Source organism: Ciconia boyciana, chromosome 1 (assembly GCF_034638445.1).
Source record: "Ciconia boyciana chromosome 1, ASM3463844v1, whole genome shotgun sequence".
In the NCBI taxonomy this organism is placed as follows: Eukaryota; Metazoa; Chordata; class Aves; order Ciconiiformes; family Ciconiidae; genus Ciconia; species Ciconia boyciana.
The window spans coordinates 76,662,336-76,682,935 of NC_132934.1; the positions used below are offsets into that span (position 1 = coordinate 76,662,336).

A 20,600-nucleotide genomic window follows, 5' to 3' on the forward strand; every position below is an offset into this window, starting at 1 on the left:
AAGTAAAGGGATGCACGTTTCACGAGCCGATTACGGCGCTGAGCAAGAAAGCAAAGTCTTTGCCCTTCGCGTCTCTATCAAAAATTCTCAGACGTGCAATAAAATAAAGCACACCCCCCAAAAAAAAAAAAAATTAGCTATAAATAACGACTACATTAACGCGTTTGGGTACAGCACAGGGTTACTTCTACAGAGCGGGTTCTGGCAAACGGCGGGTATTCCGGTTTGGGCTGGCCCGGAGGTGCAGCCCCGGCAGGAGCCGAGCGGGGAGCGAGGAGCGCGGCCAGCCCCACGCGGAGCCGCCGCCGCCACCGGGCGCCGCCGCCGCCATCGGGCACCGCCGCCTGCCCGCCCCGCCGGTACCGCCGCCGTCCGGGCGGGCCCCGCTGCCCCGGGCCTGTGCGAGAGAGAACTCCTCTCGTTCCTGCCTCTTCTCCCCCGCTCATCACTTCCTACTTTCCCCTCTCCGCCGCCGAGGTCGCGGCGGCAGCGCGCGCTGCCGGCCGCTTCCTGTGGTGCAGCCGGCGCTGCCCGCGGGTCGCCACCGCGCAGCGGGCAACGGCCCGGCCCGGCCCGGCCCCCCCGCACACCCCCCCCGGCCCCTCACTCACCCCAGCGTGCTGATGAACCCGTTGACGGAGCCCTCCGCGTACAGGGACACGATGTCCCCGATGTACAGAAAGCTGGACATTTTCTCAGACATGTTGGCTCATTTTTAGTTGGATTTCGCACTCCTCCCCTTCCAAAAAGAAAAGAAAAGAAAAGAAAAGAAATAAAACCAAACCAAACCGAGCCGGGGGGAGGCCGGCGAGACGCGGCCGGCGGCGGCGGGGCGCGGGCGGGCCGGGCGCTCAGCGCGGCCCCTGCGGCGCTGCGCGGCGGCGGGCGCGGGCTGACATGAGCGCGGCGCCGCTGCCCTCCGCGGACCGCCACGGCCCGGCCCGCCGCGCCGCCTCCTGCGCCGGCGCCCGCCCCCGCCTCCCGGGGCCGCCCCGCCCCGCCGCAGCCGCGGCCACCCCCGGGCAGGGGAGTCGTAACCCCCGGGCAGGGGGGTCGTAACCCCCGAAGCGGGGCCGTGGCTTGGGCGCCGGGTCGGGCCGCCTTTGCTCACCCGCCAGCCGGGAGAGGCGCTCCGGCGACCTCCGTAACTCCTCAGTAAGTCCCTGCGGTCCGGGGATAACCCGCCGCCCTCGGGCGCGGGGCTGGGGACGGCTCCGTGGGGCTGTAACCCGAGGGAGGCAGCGGGACGGGGGCGCAGAGCGGAAAAGGCGAAGCGGTGGGTGGGATGGCGTCCCTTCCCCGTTGCCGCCTGCCCTGCCAAGAGGTCACGGTCCCGCTACGCTTCGTTTAATCAGCAGCCCGTGTCACCCTCTGTTTTCTGGCTTACAAACTTTAGGAACCACAAACCCTTTATTTTTCTAAATCAGAAGCTAACCATGCTGCATTCCCGTGCGGGAATTCCCACAGCACACATTTCCATGAGAAAACTCCGACCAATTTAACAAAAACACATCCTCAAACTAGAGAGCACTCTGGAAGACTTTTCTGCCGAGAAAAGAGGGGACACCGCAGCCTCCCGCGCTCACCAGGGTGGGGGGCTGCCAGCGCTCCCCCAGCACACTGCGAGAAGGCCCTGCAGCCACAGAGGCACTAGCCAGGGCCGCGCAAGCTGCAGCCCGCGCCTCGGTGGCCAAAGGGGCTCACAAGGGGCTGCGCAAATCCACGCTGCCTCAGTTCGCTGCCCAAGACCAAGTGCCAGCCCATGAAACCACACACGTCTGTTGGTGCATGGAAGTGTTTAGTTCAAAGCAAAAGCTATCGCCAGTGTGGGATTCTTAAAAACACTGTGCATTCTTTAAACAAAAATGTAATTTCCACCAACGGTTTTAAGAATCAAAGTATTTCTACTTTTTCTGATTTTTCAGCTATGTTTTACTTCCCTGAGACAACTCTCCTACTTACAGGCAAACTCAGCAGTAGTACTGGTTACCCAGTGTATTTTTCTAAGAGATTGTTTGGATTATAAGGAAAAAAAAAAAAAAAGAAAGAAACAATGACTCACCCAGGTTTAACAGCCTGATCAAATACTAACTCTCAAACGATAGGAATATAAATCTGGTTGCAGGAACGTGCAGACTGCTGGGAGTGAGTAATAAGCTGAGGGTTTCACGGTTGCATTTAATTTCCCACATCTACAGCTTCCAGCCTTATCTCTCTCCTTCCGACCAAAAATTCTTGACATCAGAAATGCTGAGTCTTCAAAGTAAAAAAAAAGGTTTACCATCTAGATGTACAGAAAAAAACCTGTTATGCCATTCTAGAGTTTCCTCTTTTGCTCTTTTGTGGTGAATATTTTGGATTTGTCTCTTTTTTGTATCCACCAGGATACAAAGACCCCACCAAAGATCTGCACTTGCATTCTGCTTATGTACGCGTATATACGCAGGCCCGAGATCTGACACTTTACCAGATTCTTTCAGTTTGGTCTCCTGGAGTAACCACAATTGTTAAAACATTTCTGGAAAAGAAATATGACGAGAACAGGTGCCAGAGCCCTTGTTCTGGAACCAGCCCCTGCACAGGAAAACCGAAGATGAGGTGTTTCAAACTGCCCAAAACACACCTACTAAATCCCAAAGTTGGACTAAATTAAAACGTACCAGAATTAGAAACTGAAAGTCAGAGCAGCACAAGACACTGAAGGGGGAGAGAAGCTAAGGCTCCCTGCCCACATGCCGACTAAGCGAAAAGCATTGACCCAGGGTCCCTGCCAGGAGCCACCCCGCAGAGGGCTCAGGCGTTTTATTTCATGAAAATGTGGTTCTGGAGAGTTTGAACCTGGGGCTGAGCAGCAAAGGCTTTACAATGCATTGACAATATCCTTTGCCCTCCTGACTCTCTTTATCTCAGCCATTTTATACCAGGCTTTAATGGCCCAATTAAGATACTATAGCCAGGGAGGTTTCATGTTTCCCAGCAGTAAATGAAATCCTGGCGTGCCTTAGATCAGTGGGAGTTTTCCTGAGGATGGACTTCAAAACTTGCCCAAGCAGCAAGTTTGCCTGTCCTTTGTGTGCCTGGGAGCAAATCCCCATTTGGGACCATTCACAGCCAGAAAGGTTCAACTCTGTTGTCTAAACATAGGTTACTGGGGCCATTTGAAGCGTCCTTTCATACCCGAGACATGCCTGTAGGTTGTCAGCAGGGAAGCAGGACTGCTATGCCCTTGACAGCTCTGCCTGTGTGTGGGCAATGGAAAGGGGCCCACGTGTTTTGGCATTACAAGAAGGTTAATTCAGGTCACTTTAGGAAATATTTAGCATTTGCTTGCTGTGGCAAAGCTCAAACTGATAGGAGTCCTACACTTGCAGTCGTCTTTGCCTCTTTCCCCCGCAAGGAAATCCAGGCACAGGCTGCATCCTCCTTCATTTCTAGGCTTGTTCATCTTGGCTCAGGCTGGAGCACACCAGCAGCTGAAAGCTGTTACCACCTCGTAGCTCTCTAGTGATATATATGAAATGAACTGGAAATCTCAATCCAGTTCCAAGCATCAATGGCTATTAGCTAGAAATAAGTTGTATGAAATCAGCGTTTTTGTGAAAAAAGTAGAGGTCAAATCCCGAAGGCACTCAAGTATTTAAGCAAATGCTTCATTTTAAACCTGTCTCGTTGAAACAGCCCAACAATCTCATTGAAGTTACCAGATTATTTGTATGCTGAAAATGAGCAAGCACCTACCCACTTTTGTAGACCGGGTCTTAAATTGGTATGAAGATCACCCTGGAAAAGCAGATCTGAGGAACCCTTGCCGATCCTCTCCTTGCAGACAGAAAACTTAAGTAGTGATGAATGCTCCTCTAGCATTTTTAACAAGCATTAACCCTCTTTTATTAAAAATAATGATTGTGCCTCTCTGAGTGCTAGTTTTATGAAGATAGTATCTGGAAAAATTTAATTAAAATGAAAGAGATTTTGTCATAACAAGTCCACATAGAAAAAAATAAAGCATGGTCAGAGATGGTAATGGAATATTGCTTCATTTATCTGGAGCAGAAATAAACCAAATTGGTTGATAAATATGGATCTTTTTACTACAGTTTTTAACCTTGCAGTTAGCTGCAGGGTGAAGGTGAGGCAGCTTAGTCAATAACTGGAATATGTTTTCCATCAGTTATCTCTGGTAATCTTTTGCTCCAAAGCTAGGAATACAGGTTTCACCATGAAACAGGACCCAGATGCAGAAATCATCAGCTAGTGCTGACAGACTGCCCCACTGCACATGTTACACCGTACATTGTAGAAGTGAAGAAGTCTTTCTTACTCAATTTTCATTTCTGGTCTATTACTTCTTTTCAGAGAAGAAAATATTTCTTGTGATGTTTGCAGTGGTATTCTAAAATTAGATTTCTGTATAAAAGTATTTGGCAGTATTTTAATACAGGGAAATTTTACCATGATCTACATGTCCTCGATCCTGATGTTCATTCCAGTGCTGAGGCAGTTTAGAAGAGAAGCAGCTTATCCACAGACGGGTCAATAGAAACACCCCATTGCAGCATTGAGCCTCCACTTTAGATGTGAATACACACAATATTAGAATGCCCTCAGACTCAAAAAACTCACCAAGTAAATAGGCCGACGTCATCGTATTCTTGCTCCTTTTCCATCCCTCACGTCTTAGGAAGATGTCTGAATTTCCTGCTCATCTTGTCTACAGGGGAGGCTCCTGACAGAAGTTGAGGTTTTTATGGATTTGAAAATTGTCTGATTGGAAAGACTTTAATCCCACACCTACACAACCTACCTCCTGTATGAAGTTACAGATATATAGGCCACTTCAGTGAAAGCAAACCCGACCACTTAGAGGCTTACACAACAGGCAGCATTGATGTTTGTTTCCATGAAAGCAGAGGATAGCGCTTTCCAGCTGCAGGGGAAAAGGGGGAAGAGAAGAATGTCTTTAACTGTTTTAATACAATAGATATAGATGGGACCAGGCCAAAACCCAGGCAGGCACCCCAGAGCTTTAGCATGCAAGTATATTAAAGTTTGGACCCAAAGCCTTGGGTTTCTCATCTTTCTAATGAGAGGAAAAAAAAAAAAAAAAAAGAAGAAGAAAGATCAGACCATTCCAGACGTTTTGATATTTAAAATCCAACTCTCATTTTAAAGCCCATCTGCAGCTAGAATATTTTTAATATACTTATCTCAAGCAACGCACAATTAACAGCTTACTTGAGGAAGGCCTGACTTTTAAAGGCACCTAATGAAGTTTCCCACACAAGCTGGAGACGCCCATTACCTTGTGGATATTAATATTTGAGACAGCCTAGCTCTTCCTTGAGCACAATGGCATTTCAAAACACTTGGATGTATAAAAGACGGCATTACTTGGCCTACAAGTTGGATCAGAGAGCACCAGAACAGCTTATTTTGACAATGCCCGCACAGGAGAATTGATTTATTGCTGGTAGTGCTTTGTTTTATTTTGCCTATAGCAAACATCAGAGTACGAGATGATTTCTTGATAGCTAGCTGTGGGGACTCATTTTGCCTTTTTTCTCGTTGTGGGAGTTAACTCTCTACTGATGTTGGTTTAAACAATATGTTGGTAGTAGTGCCATACAAAATATTAAGCATCTGGCTAAAAAAAAAAAAAACAACCCACAGAATACCCTGGGGAAAAAGAGGCCTGACAGAGATAAATGTGCTTTAGTAACGTAATAAAACAGGAGTGTAGTGAATCACGCAAAATAAGCATCACTATTTGATTGAGAATGAGAAAACCAGAATATGGAGCATTCAGTGCTCGTCTACCCACTTTATTCAACCTGGCTTAGTAGGAACAGGAAATTCCAGCTAAATTCATAAGACCTAGTTTTATAAAGGACTTTCTACTGGAAGGAGACACATTTTTCTCAATGTTAGAGGTAGCGCTGAAAATGAACAGCTCTCACAAGTGACCTTTTGGGGGTTTCACTAGGGCATGGGTGTGAGCTTTGCATCCTCACTATCCAGGCAAACTCATTCACACTACGGCATGCATGCATGGACGGGGACTGGCTGACTTGCTGTTCGCTACATCGGAATTTACGAGAGCTAATATATGTATTAATTCAAGTATTTAAATAATCGCTGGTTTGCTATAACAATCTCTTGAAAGAAACAACCTTAGAAATAATGAAAACTGAAGTTATTTGTGAATTAATTATTTAAGTAAAAGGAGTTTAGATTAAAGAGGAAGCCTGGACGCCCTTCAGACTGTGGCACAATACAACAGCTATGTAAATAAACTTCTGAGAGCAGCTCCAAGTCATTCCAGTGAAGATATTTTTCCTTGTGATACATTCAAGCCTTTTGAAATAAGTTTCCAACTGTTTAACGACCAAAGTTGTTCATTCAAAGAGCCAAATACGAAAACTCGACCAAAGCAGAAAGTACAATGTGCCTTTCTTTGAAAACATCTATATAGAAAGGATGCTTTATTTAGAGGATTCAGGAAGTTGAAGCGTTGCCTTCTATCAGCTCGCAACCGCAGAGCAAGCATCAGGAAGCGCACAAAAATGAACTTACTATTCCTACGTGGAACAAGTGCCAACGGTTACACCAAGTTTGCTTTCAACCTTGCAGAACTCACTGCCAGCTCCTGCAGACTTGTTAATCAGGCAGTGTCTCCTGGGGTTTCTTTTGTGCTTGGCTGCCTAAAAATGAAGCCTTTCCTTACAAAATAAAGAGAGACACATACCTTGTTTGGATTTTCTTTTTTGCTGGCTGTCATGAGACTTCGGAAGGTTCAAACCTGAAAATGCAGGGAAAAAAGTGAATCCTCTTCATAGAAGGAAATGAAAAAATATAGCCTCCTTTTCAGTCCTAGCCCACTCCTAACCACGACCTATGCAACAGAAGAATCAGCGGACCTGGAGGGTACGGTGACTGTAATTACGAAGCAATTGTGTTTTGAGTCCTGTCATTAATACCAGCTGACCCTCTGGCAGTGGTTACAGTGTGGATACAGCATAGCTAATACACAGCAGTTCTTTAAAATAATTATGTATGAAATTATACAAGCAATGATGAACATTTTGATTGCGATGTCTCACTGAAACTCAATATCTGAATTTTGGAGTAAAAAAAAACATTACAAAAGTTTTTCAAAAATTTCCCCAGTAAAGTCTAAGAAAACCAACAGCTCTAGTAACAAGCCTAAAAATGCCATTATATTTGCAAGCTGGATAAAGTGACAATAGTTAGTATTCCTAAAGAATACAGCTAATGTATTTTAAAAAGTGAAAAATCTCTGTAATTGCAATCATGGAGCTTGAAAAGCGTACCTGAGGAATACCTCCCTACCTTTCTTAACCTTATCATGCAGAGCATCAAGAAAGATGTTTCAAACCTTTCCACTTTAGGACTGCTTAAAAAGCCTTGTGCTGTTGATGTTTTTTCTGATCAACAATTTTTTTTCTTTTTGAAAAGCTTCTTCAAAATTAAACACTGCTTTTTTGCAGGAAATGGCTCCTTTCACTAGCACATTGGCTATGTTACTCCCCAGACAAAAAAAAAAAAAAAAAAAAAAGGGCTGTGCCAGCCTTTTTTTTTTTTTTGACCACATTAAAAATTACCAGGAGGGAAGAAAACTGCAGTTAGTTTTGCTCAAGCAGCTGTCACCAGGCCCATCCTTCCTGGGCCACACTAGCATTTCTAACTTCGGGATGAAGTGCGCTGCCCTTTCTGGTCTGCGAGAATACCTGCTGGCGAGCGCGTTTCCGAAGATACAGCTGGGTTCGAGCAAGGAGACGGCAGGAAAAGCAGCTTTTCTCAGGAGACCCGGTCTTTCCTCCTGACAGCAGGGGCCACAGATCTTCACCTTTGGCCTATCCTAGCTTTCAGATGGGTAAAAAAGAGTGAAAAGACCATGTTAGGAAGGTGAACACAAGTCAAAAGGCTTTGGGTAGTTGGCACTGCATTTCCAGAGAAGTCATTTAGGGAGGTCTGGAGGCATTAAAACCCAGTTAAAGAAACAATTCTTCTCACTCACCCCTCTCTAAAAGCACAACACCAAATATCTGACGTTTCTCAGAAATGCATTGGGAAGGAAAAATTAGAGATCAGGAAGGATTTATCTTTTTCTATTGATTACTGTGTCTAGATAATTATTTGATAGGGAAGTACAAGAAATCCTCTTTGACAGTCTCAGCCCAGCAATGCCCTCACCTCTGATCAGCATTGGTGCCTCTGGGTTGGATCCTTCCAAAGTCTCTTCTACTTTTACCTGTCCCAAATGCGGATTACTTTCCAGAACACTATAGAATGATTTAATTAGCACAACCAAATGATGGGGCTGGGATTCCAAGTAGGCAGCAAATGTCTTTGAGGCCAAATATGGACCCAAATTTGAGGTTCATGCCATTTCAAACTGATTTCATGCCTAGAAGAAGGAAGTGCCCTATGTGGGAGATGTTCTCAATGGATTTCTATCATCTCAGCCCAGTTGTGCCCAGGAAATAAGAGCTTGAATAAGAGTGGATTAATTAGAAACAGGGGGTTTTTTTAAATTAATATGGAATTATGGACATCATCAAAACACTACTGCACGTTTGGATCCCCAGATCGGAGTTTCTCTCTTCCTACCGATCCCAAATGTGGTGGACTGAAACAAAAACCTTGTCTAAAAGCATGTTGAATCCTGAACTGCTAAATTTACCTGGAAATTAAAAAAAAAAAAAAAAAGCCTTCCACATGGAAATGCCTGAACTGCTTTTTCACTTAGGAATGCCTCGTGCATTCACCTCTGTCCCCTACCACATGTCAATATTTGACATTGTACTAATGGTGTAAGTCATGAGTCATGAAACAGATGATACCAAAAAGTCTGCATTAAAAAGTTCATGCCTTGTCCCTGAGGAGCTGGGGTTTTTTTGTTTGGGTTTGTTTTGTTGGGTTTTTTGTAAAATATGTTCCTCGTTTGGGTGTCTTCCTTAAATACTTTAAAAGTTAGCATAACACAGCTGAATCCTGGAAGGCTGAGACATGCAATGTCATATCCTCTAGCATCATAATATTTAAATAGATACATGATGTGCATACTTAAAGAAATCCCTGTTTCAATGCTATACAAAAACTAAATCAGTGAAATAACCTCCTGTTTCTCAGTGGCTCTTGCAAGATGCTTTGCATCTTAGTAGTAGTTGAACTTAGAAATATGGACATGTTTAGGAAATTAGATTTTAACTAATCTGTGGGCAACCGCAAAGGAGTGCATTCAAAAAGCAGAATCATTACCCATTGTTTCCATTTTGTCAATCTGAAAAAGGAAAAGTTAGCAGCAGATAAGTTATTCTACTAGTGAAATGGGGTTTTGTTTAAAAGGCACAGCAGAAATGCATATTGCTAACATGTCATAGGCAAAGAAACTGTTAGAATTAGCTAATATGGACAACATTTTAAAATGGGTGTGGATACATTTAGCACCACACTTGGCATTATCTCCTCAGTGCACTGCAATAGCAGTAAATCACTGGTTGAAAACAGATGGGAAACATGAAAGTCAAGCCTGCTGTCTGACCTCAGCACAATTAGCACCTCTGTTTCACAACCGTGGCTCCACCTGTGGGAACTGCCATCTTTTCAGTGGCAGGGACGTAAATATACAAACAGAAGCCACGTCACGCTTGTTGCACACTTGTTATTCAATAGCTGCAAGTACTAAGAACGTGCTCACAAGATATATATGGAGCGGGACTGGATCATATCAGGGCACAGGCTGGATGGAGATTCACCCACAGATTTACTAGAGATGTAACATTTTAAGGAGCAAATGAGAGTGTAAAGGCAAAAAGAAGTCCCGAAAGGAAAAAACTGTTGATTTCTGTCCATTTTCTCATCACAGTACAATTTGCTCTCTGACACTGAGGAGAAAAACATACTTCCCTGGCAATGGGAGCCTCTAGAAATGCCCTGAACTGCACCTCTGCTGGCTGGGGCCATGTGGCAGCTGTCTGATAAAGCAGAAGGGCAATAGGCAACTGCTTCCAGGGGCGCAGCAGAAGGGAGCAGAGTGAAGGTGCTGCTGAACCACTCCCCAAGACCGTGAAAGTGGCAGATGATGTGGTTCATCCTTGGTGTCATTTCTGCTACAGTAATACGATAGACAAAGCACCAAAACCAAACCAACATTTCTGCAGCATGCCAATAGAGACTGTGATGAAACCCCCCTCTCCCCAGTCCGTGCTGCCAAGCCACTGCTGATCTGCAGCACAACTGTGCCCCAAGCTTTCATTTAATCCTCGCTCATCTCTTCCTACCCATTACGCTTGTTACCTCCTGTTTTCAATCTCTTCAGCAGCTGCAAGGCCACCCCGTCCTTCCATGGCAGGGACAGGTAAAGCCTGCCTGCTGCTGCTGCTTCCTGATGTCCTTTGTTTCTCCTTTTCAGCCCCTGGCTCATGCACACCACCCAGGAACATCAGGGAGCACAGAGGATTTTGGAAGCAGTGGAGAAAAGAAGCCCTCCCCCAGAAGCAAGAATCTTTCAGTGTATTTTGATAGATAAAAGTTTCCTCTTGGCTACCTCATCTGAAAAACTGGTTTATCCCCCATTCCCACAGTACGTAAGCACTGCATTAATGAACGTATCTTGACAACCTCCATGCGAGAAAGCAAAGTATTACCCAAGTAGAGTACAGCACAGGTGAGGAATGGAAGAACTGAGGTATCTGAGAAGAGATTTATGAATTTAGCCACTGAGAAGCAGGCATTTAGGAAGATTTATTTATTTTGTGAACCAGCTGAGCTGTTGAAGCACTTGCAGAGAACACTGACACCCGTGCTTAACTTGCCTATCTATCTTCGAAAAGTCTGAGAGGTTCCTATCTGAATCTCAAATGCTATCAAAAAGAGCATTACGTGATGTCTCCAAAGACAGTGACAAGGCACAGTGGTGTTGTCTCCAAGTCCTAAGTTAGTGCTCGAACCACCAGGAAATCCTGGCACTAGGAAATCAGCTGGATCTCATACTTTAAATCCCAGGGACACAACGGGGCAGGTGGGGGGGTGTTTTGTTTTAAACTCATCCCATAGAAAGAGAGAATGCAGACTTGACTGACTGGTGTAGTCCTCTACAGACAAATTCAGCTTAATAGTGTTCTTACCACAGATCATCCACATCCAGACGCAGTATCTATTCATCAAAATAAACGCTCAGAAACCCTGCAGAATCAGAGGCAGACAGCCCAGAGGGAGCAGGCTGTGACAGGTCAGGGACAGGATGTTCCTCCATGGCAAATATTCCCCCAGCAAGTTACATACCTGGTGCAGAACCACAGGAGGAGTGCAGGGATTGCTGTGGTTTATTTTGTGTTACAAGTTTTCCTTTTGATTTTTACAGCTAGCATGGAAGTACGATACTTTTTTTGCTGCTTAAGTTCAGAGAGTTTATATTACAAGGTGGCAAACCCTACTGAAAGGCTCTCAATACACATGACAGAGAATGACGTCCTTCACGTGGGAGGTGCGGTGTTGCTCAGCCGGGACTTTGAGAACTGCAGTGTTTGCAGTGTATTGGCAGGTACACACATCCCTCCCATCCCTGTAAAAAGAAATCATAGGTTACTGTGCAGAGGAAGGGAACTTGCAGCTTTTCTTCAGATGCCAAACTAATAATTGGTATTTATTCTTCACAGTGCTGTAGTACCTTGGAGCCCTTGTCAGTCATTAGGACCCCAGTGTGCTGGACACTGTGCAAACAGACCAGGCAGCAATTTAGCCTTCACATACGACCTCAGGTAAGGGCTAGGAAAGCATAATGAAAAACTGGTGGTCAAGTGCACGCATTGTTTAGTCCCTGAGATGCAGAAGAACTTTTACCATTTTCAATGGGCTTTTATTCAGGCTGCTCATCTGGGTGTGGTGCCCACTGGTCTATCCCAGACACCCACGTGCATGCACATACACGGCCTCATCTGCTGACAAATTTCTTTACATCATCACACATCAGTTTACTGGTTCGCAAAGGGGATAACTTATGTTCCCTGACCAAAATCCATGAATTTGCTACAAAATTCTTACACTTATTTCCAGAAAAATACCAGTGTATCAGTAACGTACAACAATGTTAATGGCAAAGAGATACCCCCAAAAATGAAAAGTAGGATTCAAATTAAGGGGAACACCCAGCAAATAAAGGAGCCAGCTTATACGTTTCTAATGAAGTTAAAGATTAATGGGGAAGACCATAAACAGAGAACATGAGGAATCACGGACTGTTTGTATTGTGTGTGGAATTAGCTGACACTCTCTTGCATAAAGCTGAGAGTAAATGAACTACATCAGGGAGCTCTTGGATGCTCTTGACTAGTAGCAAATCAGCTACATTTCATTATTTCCCACTGATGCTCTTACTGGAAGTATATTCAACTCATTTTTAAACAAAGCCTTTTGTGTACCCAAATGGCAAACAAATCACTGATTAAATGGAGAGATAGCATACCCAGATGATTTGCATCTATCTAACTGCACCTCAAGTCATATAATTATGCCTTGTAACACCACTGCAAAGGGCTTGAACTAAAATTCCCCAAACACAAAGCTAGTAATTGCTGCAAAATGAGGTTACTAATTTATTTTTTAGTATCACCCCCAGAGGGGTGTTGTGATGCCTGAAGGTCCCCAGTCTCCAAAACAGGAGTAAATTTAACTCTAGCCTTTTCCACATTATTTTGTGTTTACTGATACGAAAGTGTTTTATGGGGGTTTTTTCCTCCCAAGTCTGTGTGCATGAGACCACTTTCACTCCATAGCTATGGAAACCAAGGGGCAGACAAGGCCAGAACCAGAGTGATGTCCCCTAAGTCCTTCTTGCTTGGCCTTCACAGTGAGATGCAACAAACCCACTGCTGACAATTGCACTCCTGGCACCAGTGTTGGCATCCCAGCCCACCAGCTCTGCAGCACAGGTCCTCGCCGCTGGACCTGCAGAGTGATACCATTTCTACGTCCACAACGGACTTGCCTCTGCGCTTTCCTCCCAAGAGCACTGGGGGTAAGACAACAACTCCAAGCCTGCACGAAGGCGATGGCAGGCAGGATAGGCAAGCTGTGACTGCTCTTCAACAAGCTTAAAAATTATATTTATGTGACAGTTATTTGGGAGAGAGAGGCGTTACTAGTCATGCCTTGGATTAGAGACAGGAAAAAAGTGAAGCAAATATGACTTGGAGTGGAAAACAATTTGGCTTGCGGCACTTTTTTTTGCAGCATTTATTGCTGATCACTCAAAAACATTCATTTCTAACTGCTGCACATCCTCTAAAAGCACTCTGTGGTAAATAAGTCTCCCACTCCACTGACCACCTTCAGCACTGTATTTGAGGAGCCACCTTCCAGCCTCTGCCTCAGATTTGCTGCCCAGTCCACCCAAAAACACCTGGCCTTAAACATTTGAAAAAGAAGGAGAGAAAGAAATCTCTAACTCCCCGCTGGTGAATATTCCTAATGTTGACAATGTCCAAATAATTGCATTCCCCATGCTCAATTGCATTTATTTGCTACCTGCTCAACAGATGAGAGTCCTACATACGCAGACATATATCAGAAACCTCTTGAAAACCAGTTCCAAGGACTGCCTCAAAATGAAGCTCCCTCCTCCTTCCCAGCTCCCACAAGCTGGTCTGTCTCTGACCAGTCCAAAATTACAGGCTGAGGTGTCTAGAAACAGGAATTCCCTCCAACTTGTATTTGCCCTGGGGTGATGAGACAGATGAGGTTTCTTCCAGCCTTTCCTCAGATTGCTCCTGTCAGGCAGCTGCCCTGGACCGCAGCCAGCTAAGCCCTTGGAAGAGGGGGAATGTCCTTTCCAGACCCTCTAACAGTATGGGCCCAATGCTCAGTAACAGTCAAAGCGGTGCAGGGGTTGTTAAGGGTTGACACTTTTCTCCTGTTAGGAGAAAAATAAGGAGCAAACCAGACAGTGGCTGTATTCCACTGCATAAACCTAAGGTTGGCCCAGACCTCACGTAAGGGTGCAGTTCTGTCCCTCTGCTCAGAAATGATGTATTAGAATATGGAAGGGTTCAGAAGAAGGGCAACAGCGGTAAACCAGCTTCCATTAAAAACAAAACAAACAAACAAAAACCCCCAAACCCACAACAACAAAACCCACAACACTAAGTGTGCAAACGTTCTCCAATAATCTACAACATCAGGATTGGCATGCGGAGTTTCCAGGGACCGATGTTTGCCCCTCTCTGCTAGCACAACTAAGAGGTACAGAGCAAAGCCACAGAAAGGAGCCCCACAAAGCAAAGGCACGTGGTCCTTTGCCCAACAGGCAGTGCGTCTGCAGAGCTCCTTCCCCCAGGACGTGGTGCGTTGCCAAAAGTTTATATAGGTTCATGGGGAGACTGGGAAAGTTCACAGAAATCAACCCAAAATTGCTGTAAACAGAATCACCTTATCCAGCTCATGGATTTCCTGAACTGGCTGGAGGAAGCATCACTGCGTACGTACCTTGTTCTTGCTTCTCCTCAGGCATCCGCCTCTGGCCATTGCTGGGGAAGAGGATACTGAGCCAGGTGAATCACCAGTCTGAGCCGGCGTCACCATTCTTGCTTTCCTGTCACTCCTGAAGAAAATGGCTAAACTTTAACTGGTTTTAACAATTCTGGTCTTAAATCCATTTAACTTGCTTAGAAAGGCTAAGTTTATAAAGCAAGCTACAAAAAGTTTGGCATGCAGCTTGCAAAGCGAAGCCGACTATCATCATCTTAACTTGCCCAAAGAAAATCCAACCAAATGGAAACACACACACTATATATACATACGGAGAGAGAGTCTCATTGCTACTAGCGAACAGAATTCTCCTTGGGATTTGCCCTCAGCCCCAGCTGAAGTCCAGGAGGAAGCAGTCAGGCTCTGCAGTATTGTTGAACGTTTTCATGCAGTGGGATTCAGACTACTTTGTAACCTGCATGCCAAATTGTGCTCCCTGTAATATCACGTAATCCTGTTGGTTTTCAGCTGGGTTGTCTCCTTGCTTAAAAAAAAAAAAAAAACACCACTAAAAAAAACAAACCACACAGATTTTCAACTGCATAAGAAATGCTTTCCACAGTAGAGCCTTCTTTGGGGCTTGTTGAAGGTGGTGTCCTATTCCAAGAGTTGGACCTGTGCAAACACTGGAGTGTCTCATCATTGCCTGTAACACCACAAGTGAGAAATAAAGTGACGCCAAGGGCTGTGGCCTGCCAGCTCCTGAACCAAACCTGAAGCCTCAGATGTGCCATGGGAAGAACTGCCTCATTAATTTAGGATGTGTATAAAAACTGGATCTCTGAAAGCACAGCAATCCCCACCACCACTCCCAGCAAACCTCAGTCAGGCAGAACTTTCCTTCATGCTTGAGCTGGAATTTAGCTGGAGCAAAGACTGATGAATCTCATTTCTTGTTGTTTGAATAAGGAGGAACGCTGCTGATATCCTGGCAGGGCAATTTTGCCTGCCCTGCCTGCTCCTGTGTCACAGGAACCAGCTGTAGAGACAAGATGTTTCGCTCAGATCGTTCCCTGTAATTACCTAGACTATCTCTTGTTTACCTTGGTGGAAACACCGGTACATGCAGAGAGCATGGAGTGTGCACCTCTGTTTTACCTGCACTGGCAAAAACACACAGACTGAAGATTGAGAGATTAAAAAGAAAGCTTTTTCAGCATTCTGGCTGAGCTGCTCTGGAAACCCTAGGAATTTGGGAGCAAGGATGTGCATAGACAGGTCTGGAGCACTTCAAGCAGCTTCTGGCTTTGCCAGCTCATCTCCTTCTTCCAGCTGCACCAAGCCAAGAGGGAGGACGCAACATCATCAGCCTCCTTTAAAAAAGGGGCGATGAAACAAAGCACAGCATGGTTACCCTGCTGCAGAGCGGCTCCTCAACAAGCACAGCTCTTGAAGGCCAGTGCTGCAAATGGGGGACCGAGGGATTCGGTTTCTGCTGTGCTGGGGTTGAGGTTTCTGGCTTGGGTAAGGAGGGGTCCTTCCCTCACCCGCCAGCAGGTTCTCTTCGAAGCTGTGAGCTGCTGCATCGTTTTCAGAGTCATTTCATCCTGTGAGCAGTGCCTGTATTAGCCGTGCTGCATACGGTCATTTGCAGACCTGTTCTACCTCCAGTTATCCCCAGGTGATCCCAGAGCCCCTAGTTTTGGTTTGTGGTGGCACACGTTTACAGTCCCCGATACCTGCCGAGCAGCAGTTTGGCCTAGCGGAAGTGCTCAGGATTTACATCCCAATGGCCTGAGAGAAGCAGCTCCACCATTTGTTTTAATAATAACCGTCTAAAGATTGCTTGGGGGATCTCTAGGAGCTCTCCAGCTGTGCTGAAGGGTGAGGAGAAAGGGGAGCAAGGGGGTGCTTCTTGCTCTGCACGTGCCTGACCCGCTCCAGCCTGCTGGTCCCATCAGCTCACCCACCTCTGAACTTAGCTGCTGTCACTTAGTCCTGGTCAGTCCTGGTCAGCCATGCCTGGACACGAGAGGTTGGGGCCTCTTCTTGGTTTCTCACATGCCTATGCTCTACTGTACGTTGGTGAGACAAAACTGCTGTGCTCATCCTTTCTCACGGAAGGTGCTGCAACGGGGCTGACACTAATGCATATCAAGGAGACATAGCTAGGCTTTTAAGCAGACTGTGTCATTCAAACCCAAAAATACGAAGTTAGTGAAAGAGGAAGACTTCAACCCTTCTTTATCTGTCTATACTCAGATGGGGGAAGGGAAGGGGAGCACAGGAACTTCTGTAAAAGCACAAAGGGAATTTTTACAAGGTAATTTCTGAGGTTCAAAAGCTAGCTTAATTTTACAAGGCATTTTGTTCCTCAGGTACAAGCAGCTGGTATTATTTAAATCATTTTATACCTGGAAAGAAAACACTTTTTTCTAGCTGAAGTCCAAGTTGTCTCAGGATGAAAGTTACAGAAGCGCAGACTAGGACCATAGCCTCTGCTGCACCACTGCAACGTTTGACTCTTCCAGTCTCTGCCCATTTTTCCTACACTTTCTTAGTGTAGTTTCCATGGTCTCATCACTTGCCTGTTTTCCATCCTGTGTGACTGCTGGAGTTTTTCCTCTCCATTCTCTGCTCCTGGGCTTGCTCCTGCACAGGCAAAACCACCAGCCAGGCTACGGCAGATCAAAAGATCCGAGCTGTCAGTATTCAAACCGACTCCAAAGCAGATAAAAGCGGTTTGCCTGTACTCTGCTAACTGCACGGACAATGAAAGGCCATTTTCCCACGTAGACTTCATTACAAGAGTCACTGACAACATGAACAATCCAGCAGAAAAAACTGATCTGTCTCACAGTGCTAACTTCACTATTTTTCACTCTTTTCTAGTAAATCCCAGTTTGGAGGCTACAGTGCAGTAAACGTGGCTGCAGAAAAGAAGTCTTCAAGCATAAAACCAGCACAAAGCCTACAGTAGCTCCTTAAGCTCTCAAAATAAAGTTTTCTGTTTACAGGTGTCAAATTCCCAAGGACAAATATCCATTTCGCTTATAATTTAATTTCCTGAACTGTAATTTATCTACCGAAAACACAGCTGATTAATTCCCATGTGTATCAACTCTTTAAAAAAATTGTTTTCCCCCTCCTTTTCTAAGAGAAGAACTAATAGCGAGGATTTCAGATTCTGTTTTTTCACCCACGGTGAGAAACAAAACCTTAGGTCTGAAGACCACCAAGCTCTAAGGCAAGATACTTTGTTTCCAACACTGCATCTATGACAACTCTTAAAAGTTTTTTGAGGGAGCACATCCAACACCAGTATTTTCCTTTCTTTGACACAGGTAATCCTATGTGACAGCAAATAAATATTTGCTTTTCCCTCTTTGCAAGAGAGATGCCTTACACAGGAATGCATTACAGAAATTGTTTGGGTTTTTTTTAAAAATGTATGCTCCAAAGTTGACAGTACCTTGTGATCCCAGGACTTGAGCCCTTTGCTGTTCCTGGCAAAATGAGCAGTTTACAATGCAGTTGGACCACTCCTGACATAAGCATAAACTGCTTTCCCAATCCTCCCTACGGGGAGACTCTTGGACAACCTTACTCTTTCCTTAGGCTACTTTGACACTAGCTCTCCTTTGCTTGAGGCCAAATTGGGCTGGTTTTTAGGGTACGGCCAACCGGTAAGAAAAATAAATTTTTATGTTGCTCTGATCACTGAGTAGAATACTAAAGAGATATAGATTAAAATTTAAATTATACTTTCAACAGAAATAAAAGCCGCTCCATGACACACTCATCAAGTATTTGTAACCACCCATCTCCAATGCCACTTTGCAACGACTTAGGGCTTGCTGTAAAAATATTCTGAGGGAGAGGACAAAAAAAAAAAGTTATCAGCAGGAATTCTGTTAATTGTCACCGAAAGCCTTTCGCTAAATCATTTCCTGTCCTCCAAATCCAGCTGGAAGCATTCGCCAGCGAGAAGGCGGACACACAATTGCGCGGCCCTGCCGCTCACTGCCAGACAAACGGAGGAAACTGCGTCCTATCATAAATCTGTCAGTCACGTACCAAATGGGTATCAGGAGGGTTGGGTTTTTCCTCCCCCCCAATTATCACTTGGCAGACACACAGAAGCAGAGTTTGGAGATAAACTCTTTGTATCGTAGGCTTTTTTCAGTGGCCCAGTCCCACAAATTCAACTTCTCACAGACCCGATGCCAGAGCAGTGAAAGAGGCTGATCCATCGAGGAGGGTAGCAGAGGGAGCTCAGGAGACCTGCCCGTAGTCCCGCTCTGCTGCTGGTCTGCAGGGTGAGCTTAAAAGATTCCTCCTTTAAAAAAACCAAAACCAAACAAACACAACCGCCCCCACCAAACTAAAAACACAAATCCAAACAAACCCAGACAGACAGACCAATAATACTGCCCTTCTTTTTAGGTGCTTTCAGTGGATGTATATCAAGAAGTATGAAGTTAATTTATTTAATGCAAGCTGATCATCGTTGTTTTGACATTCCAGGCATATTCGAGAAATAGGGAAGTAGGTAGAAACAAAATAAACAAAGAAAACCGGCGTGAGTTTCAGTAACAGAAGAACCATACCCAGACTCCTTTCTCCATACAGTTGGTCCTGGAAAAAAGTCAACATTTGCCCAGTGGCCTGGTGCTCGATTACAGATAAGCAGAGGTACAGCCACAAAGTCAACCAGCCCTGCTGAAGTCCACAGAACAGACCAGGGGTCAGAAGGGAAATGGAGACACCAAGAGGTAAACGGCAGGAGCTACAAAGGAATTTGGGGAAGCAGGGAGGTCTGGAGGCCACCCGGCATGTGGCCATGGGGAGTCCGGGCCAGGGGTGGACAGCAAGGTGCGAGGAAAGCCCACGCGTGTGGGAAGAGTTCTTTAGGCAAACCTTTTGGAAGCCGAAGGTTGCTAGGCAGGGTCTGGGTGGCTGCCCAACAACAAGCACCCAAAAAAAATAGTCACTGAACTGCGTTGCTGGTTCCTGCCAGGGGCAACTCAGGCAAAGGCAAGCGCCGGTGGCGGAGGCAGGACTGAACCCCGGCTCCCCTGGCTCCCCGTCCAGCACCCAGCCGGGAGGTGCGGGGGTACTCTCGCCCTGCTTTCAAAAGGAAACGACAGCGAAATCTGTTACCGTGACAACTTGGAGAGTCGTGATTGTTGCAGGAACAAACATTATGTATGCAAATAAAAGCATTCAGGCACAACAGCCTAAAAAAAAAAAGAGGCAAATAGACACACTAGTATTTGCAAAAATAAGAGCCTGAAGTAAGGCTCCTAGATCCGTAGCTAGGTCTTTAAATAAATAGTTTTGTTCCCAGAAGCTCTGAAGGACTGCAAGAAGAGAACTTGAACTTTTCCTAAAAACTTAGCTAGTTTATCTGATGCCTCATCAGAGCATCAAAACCCACAGTTGAGATCTGGCTTTGGAAAATGCAGCCCCACGAAGACTGCTGCTGGTTTTTTATAAGAGCAGTTACTAAGCTCAGCTAAAGGCTTTTGCATTATTCCATGCATAATTTCGCTTCAGGCAAGAGGCATTTATACAAACTAATTTGTTTTGGCTTTCTCCCATCCCCCCAAGTTCAACACAATTTATAGCGTGGGGCTGATTCTTGTGCCGCACCTTACTCTTTGCACAAGAGCATAGGGTAGATATGGGTCACAGTATGCTTCCTTGGCCCCTTCTTGGCCTCTGTATTCTATCGAAGAATTCTATCTCTATCTAAGAACAGAAATATTTTAGAAATATCTAGAATATTTCTATTCTTAGAAATATTTTTCTAAGAATATTAGAAAAATTCCACCAACTAATGGGCACAAATTTGTGCTTCTGTTCAGAGGAGATCCCTTATCGGAGAGCTTAGAATGTGTCAGAGGCGCTGTGCAAGACAGCGGTGCGTTGATAGACCTGTAAGGAATGTGGATGCACAGCCCTTTCCCCCAGTATACTTGACTCCAGCTCCCTCACTTTCCTTAGTGTTAAATTCACTCAAAACTACCTCAAAGATTTCAGCCAAAAAATTCACTCAAAGAGCTGCCTTTCTGCCTCCCCGCCGTTTTCTTTCCTATTATACTGATAAG

The 20,600-nt window shown here is 45.3% G+C and overlaps 1 protein-coding gene and 1 long non-coding RNA gene across 4 annotated transcripts in view; one reads left to right on the forward strand and one right to left on the reverse strand.

The window, feature by feature from the left end:
* Nucleotides 1–935, reverse strand: part of ITPR2 (inositol 1,4,5-trisphosphate receptor type 2) — a 268,127-nt gene extending 267,192 nt beyond the window's left edge. For 2 of the 3 annotated variants that reach the window (XM_072875504.1, XM_072875494.1), the window contains exon 1: nt 612–928. In XM_072875504.1, the coding sequence (XP_072731605.1) occupies nt 612–703 (92 nt within the window). In that variant the 5' untranslated portion in view covers nt 704–928. Of the gene's footprint in view, nt 1–611 lie in introns of all 3 variants that reach the window. The other variant, XM_072875513.1, reaches the window with a different exon arrangement.
* A 10,520-nt stretch (nt 936–11,455) lies between these two features.
* Nucleotides 11,456–17,462, forward strand: LOC140646328 (uncharacterized). The gene is made up of 3 exons (XR_012040405.1): nt 11,456–11,566; nt 11,682–11,783; nt 17,380–17,462. It is a non-coding gene; the product is annotated as an uncharacterized lncRNA (long non-coding RNA).
* The last annotated feature ends 3,138 nt before the right edge of the window (nt 17,463–20,600 follow it).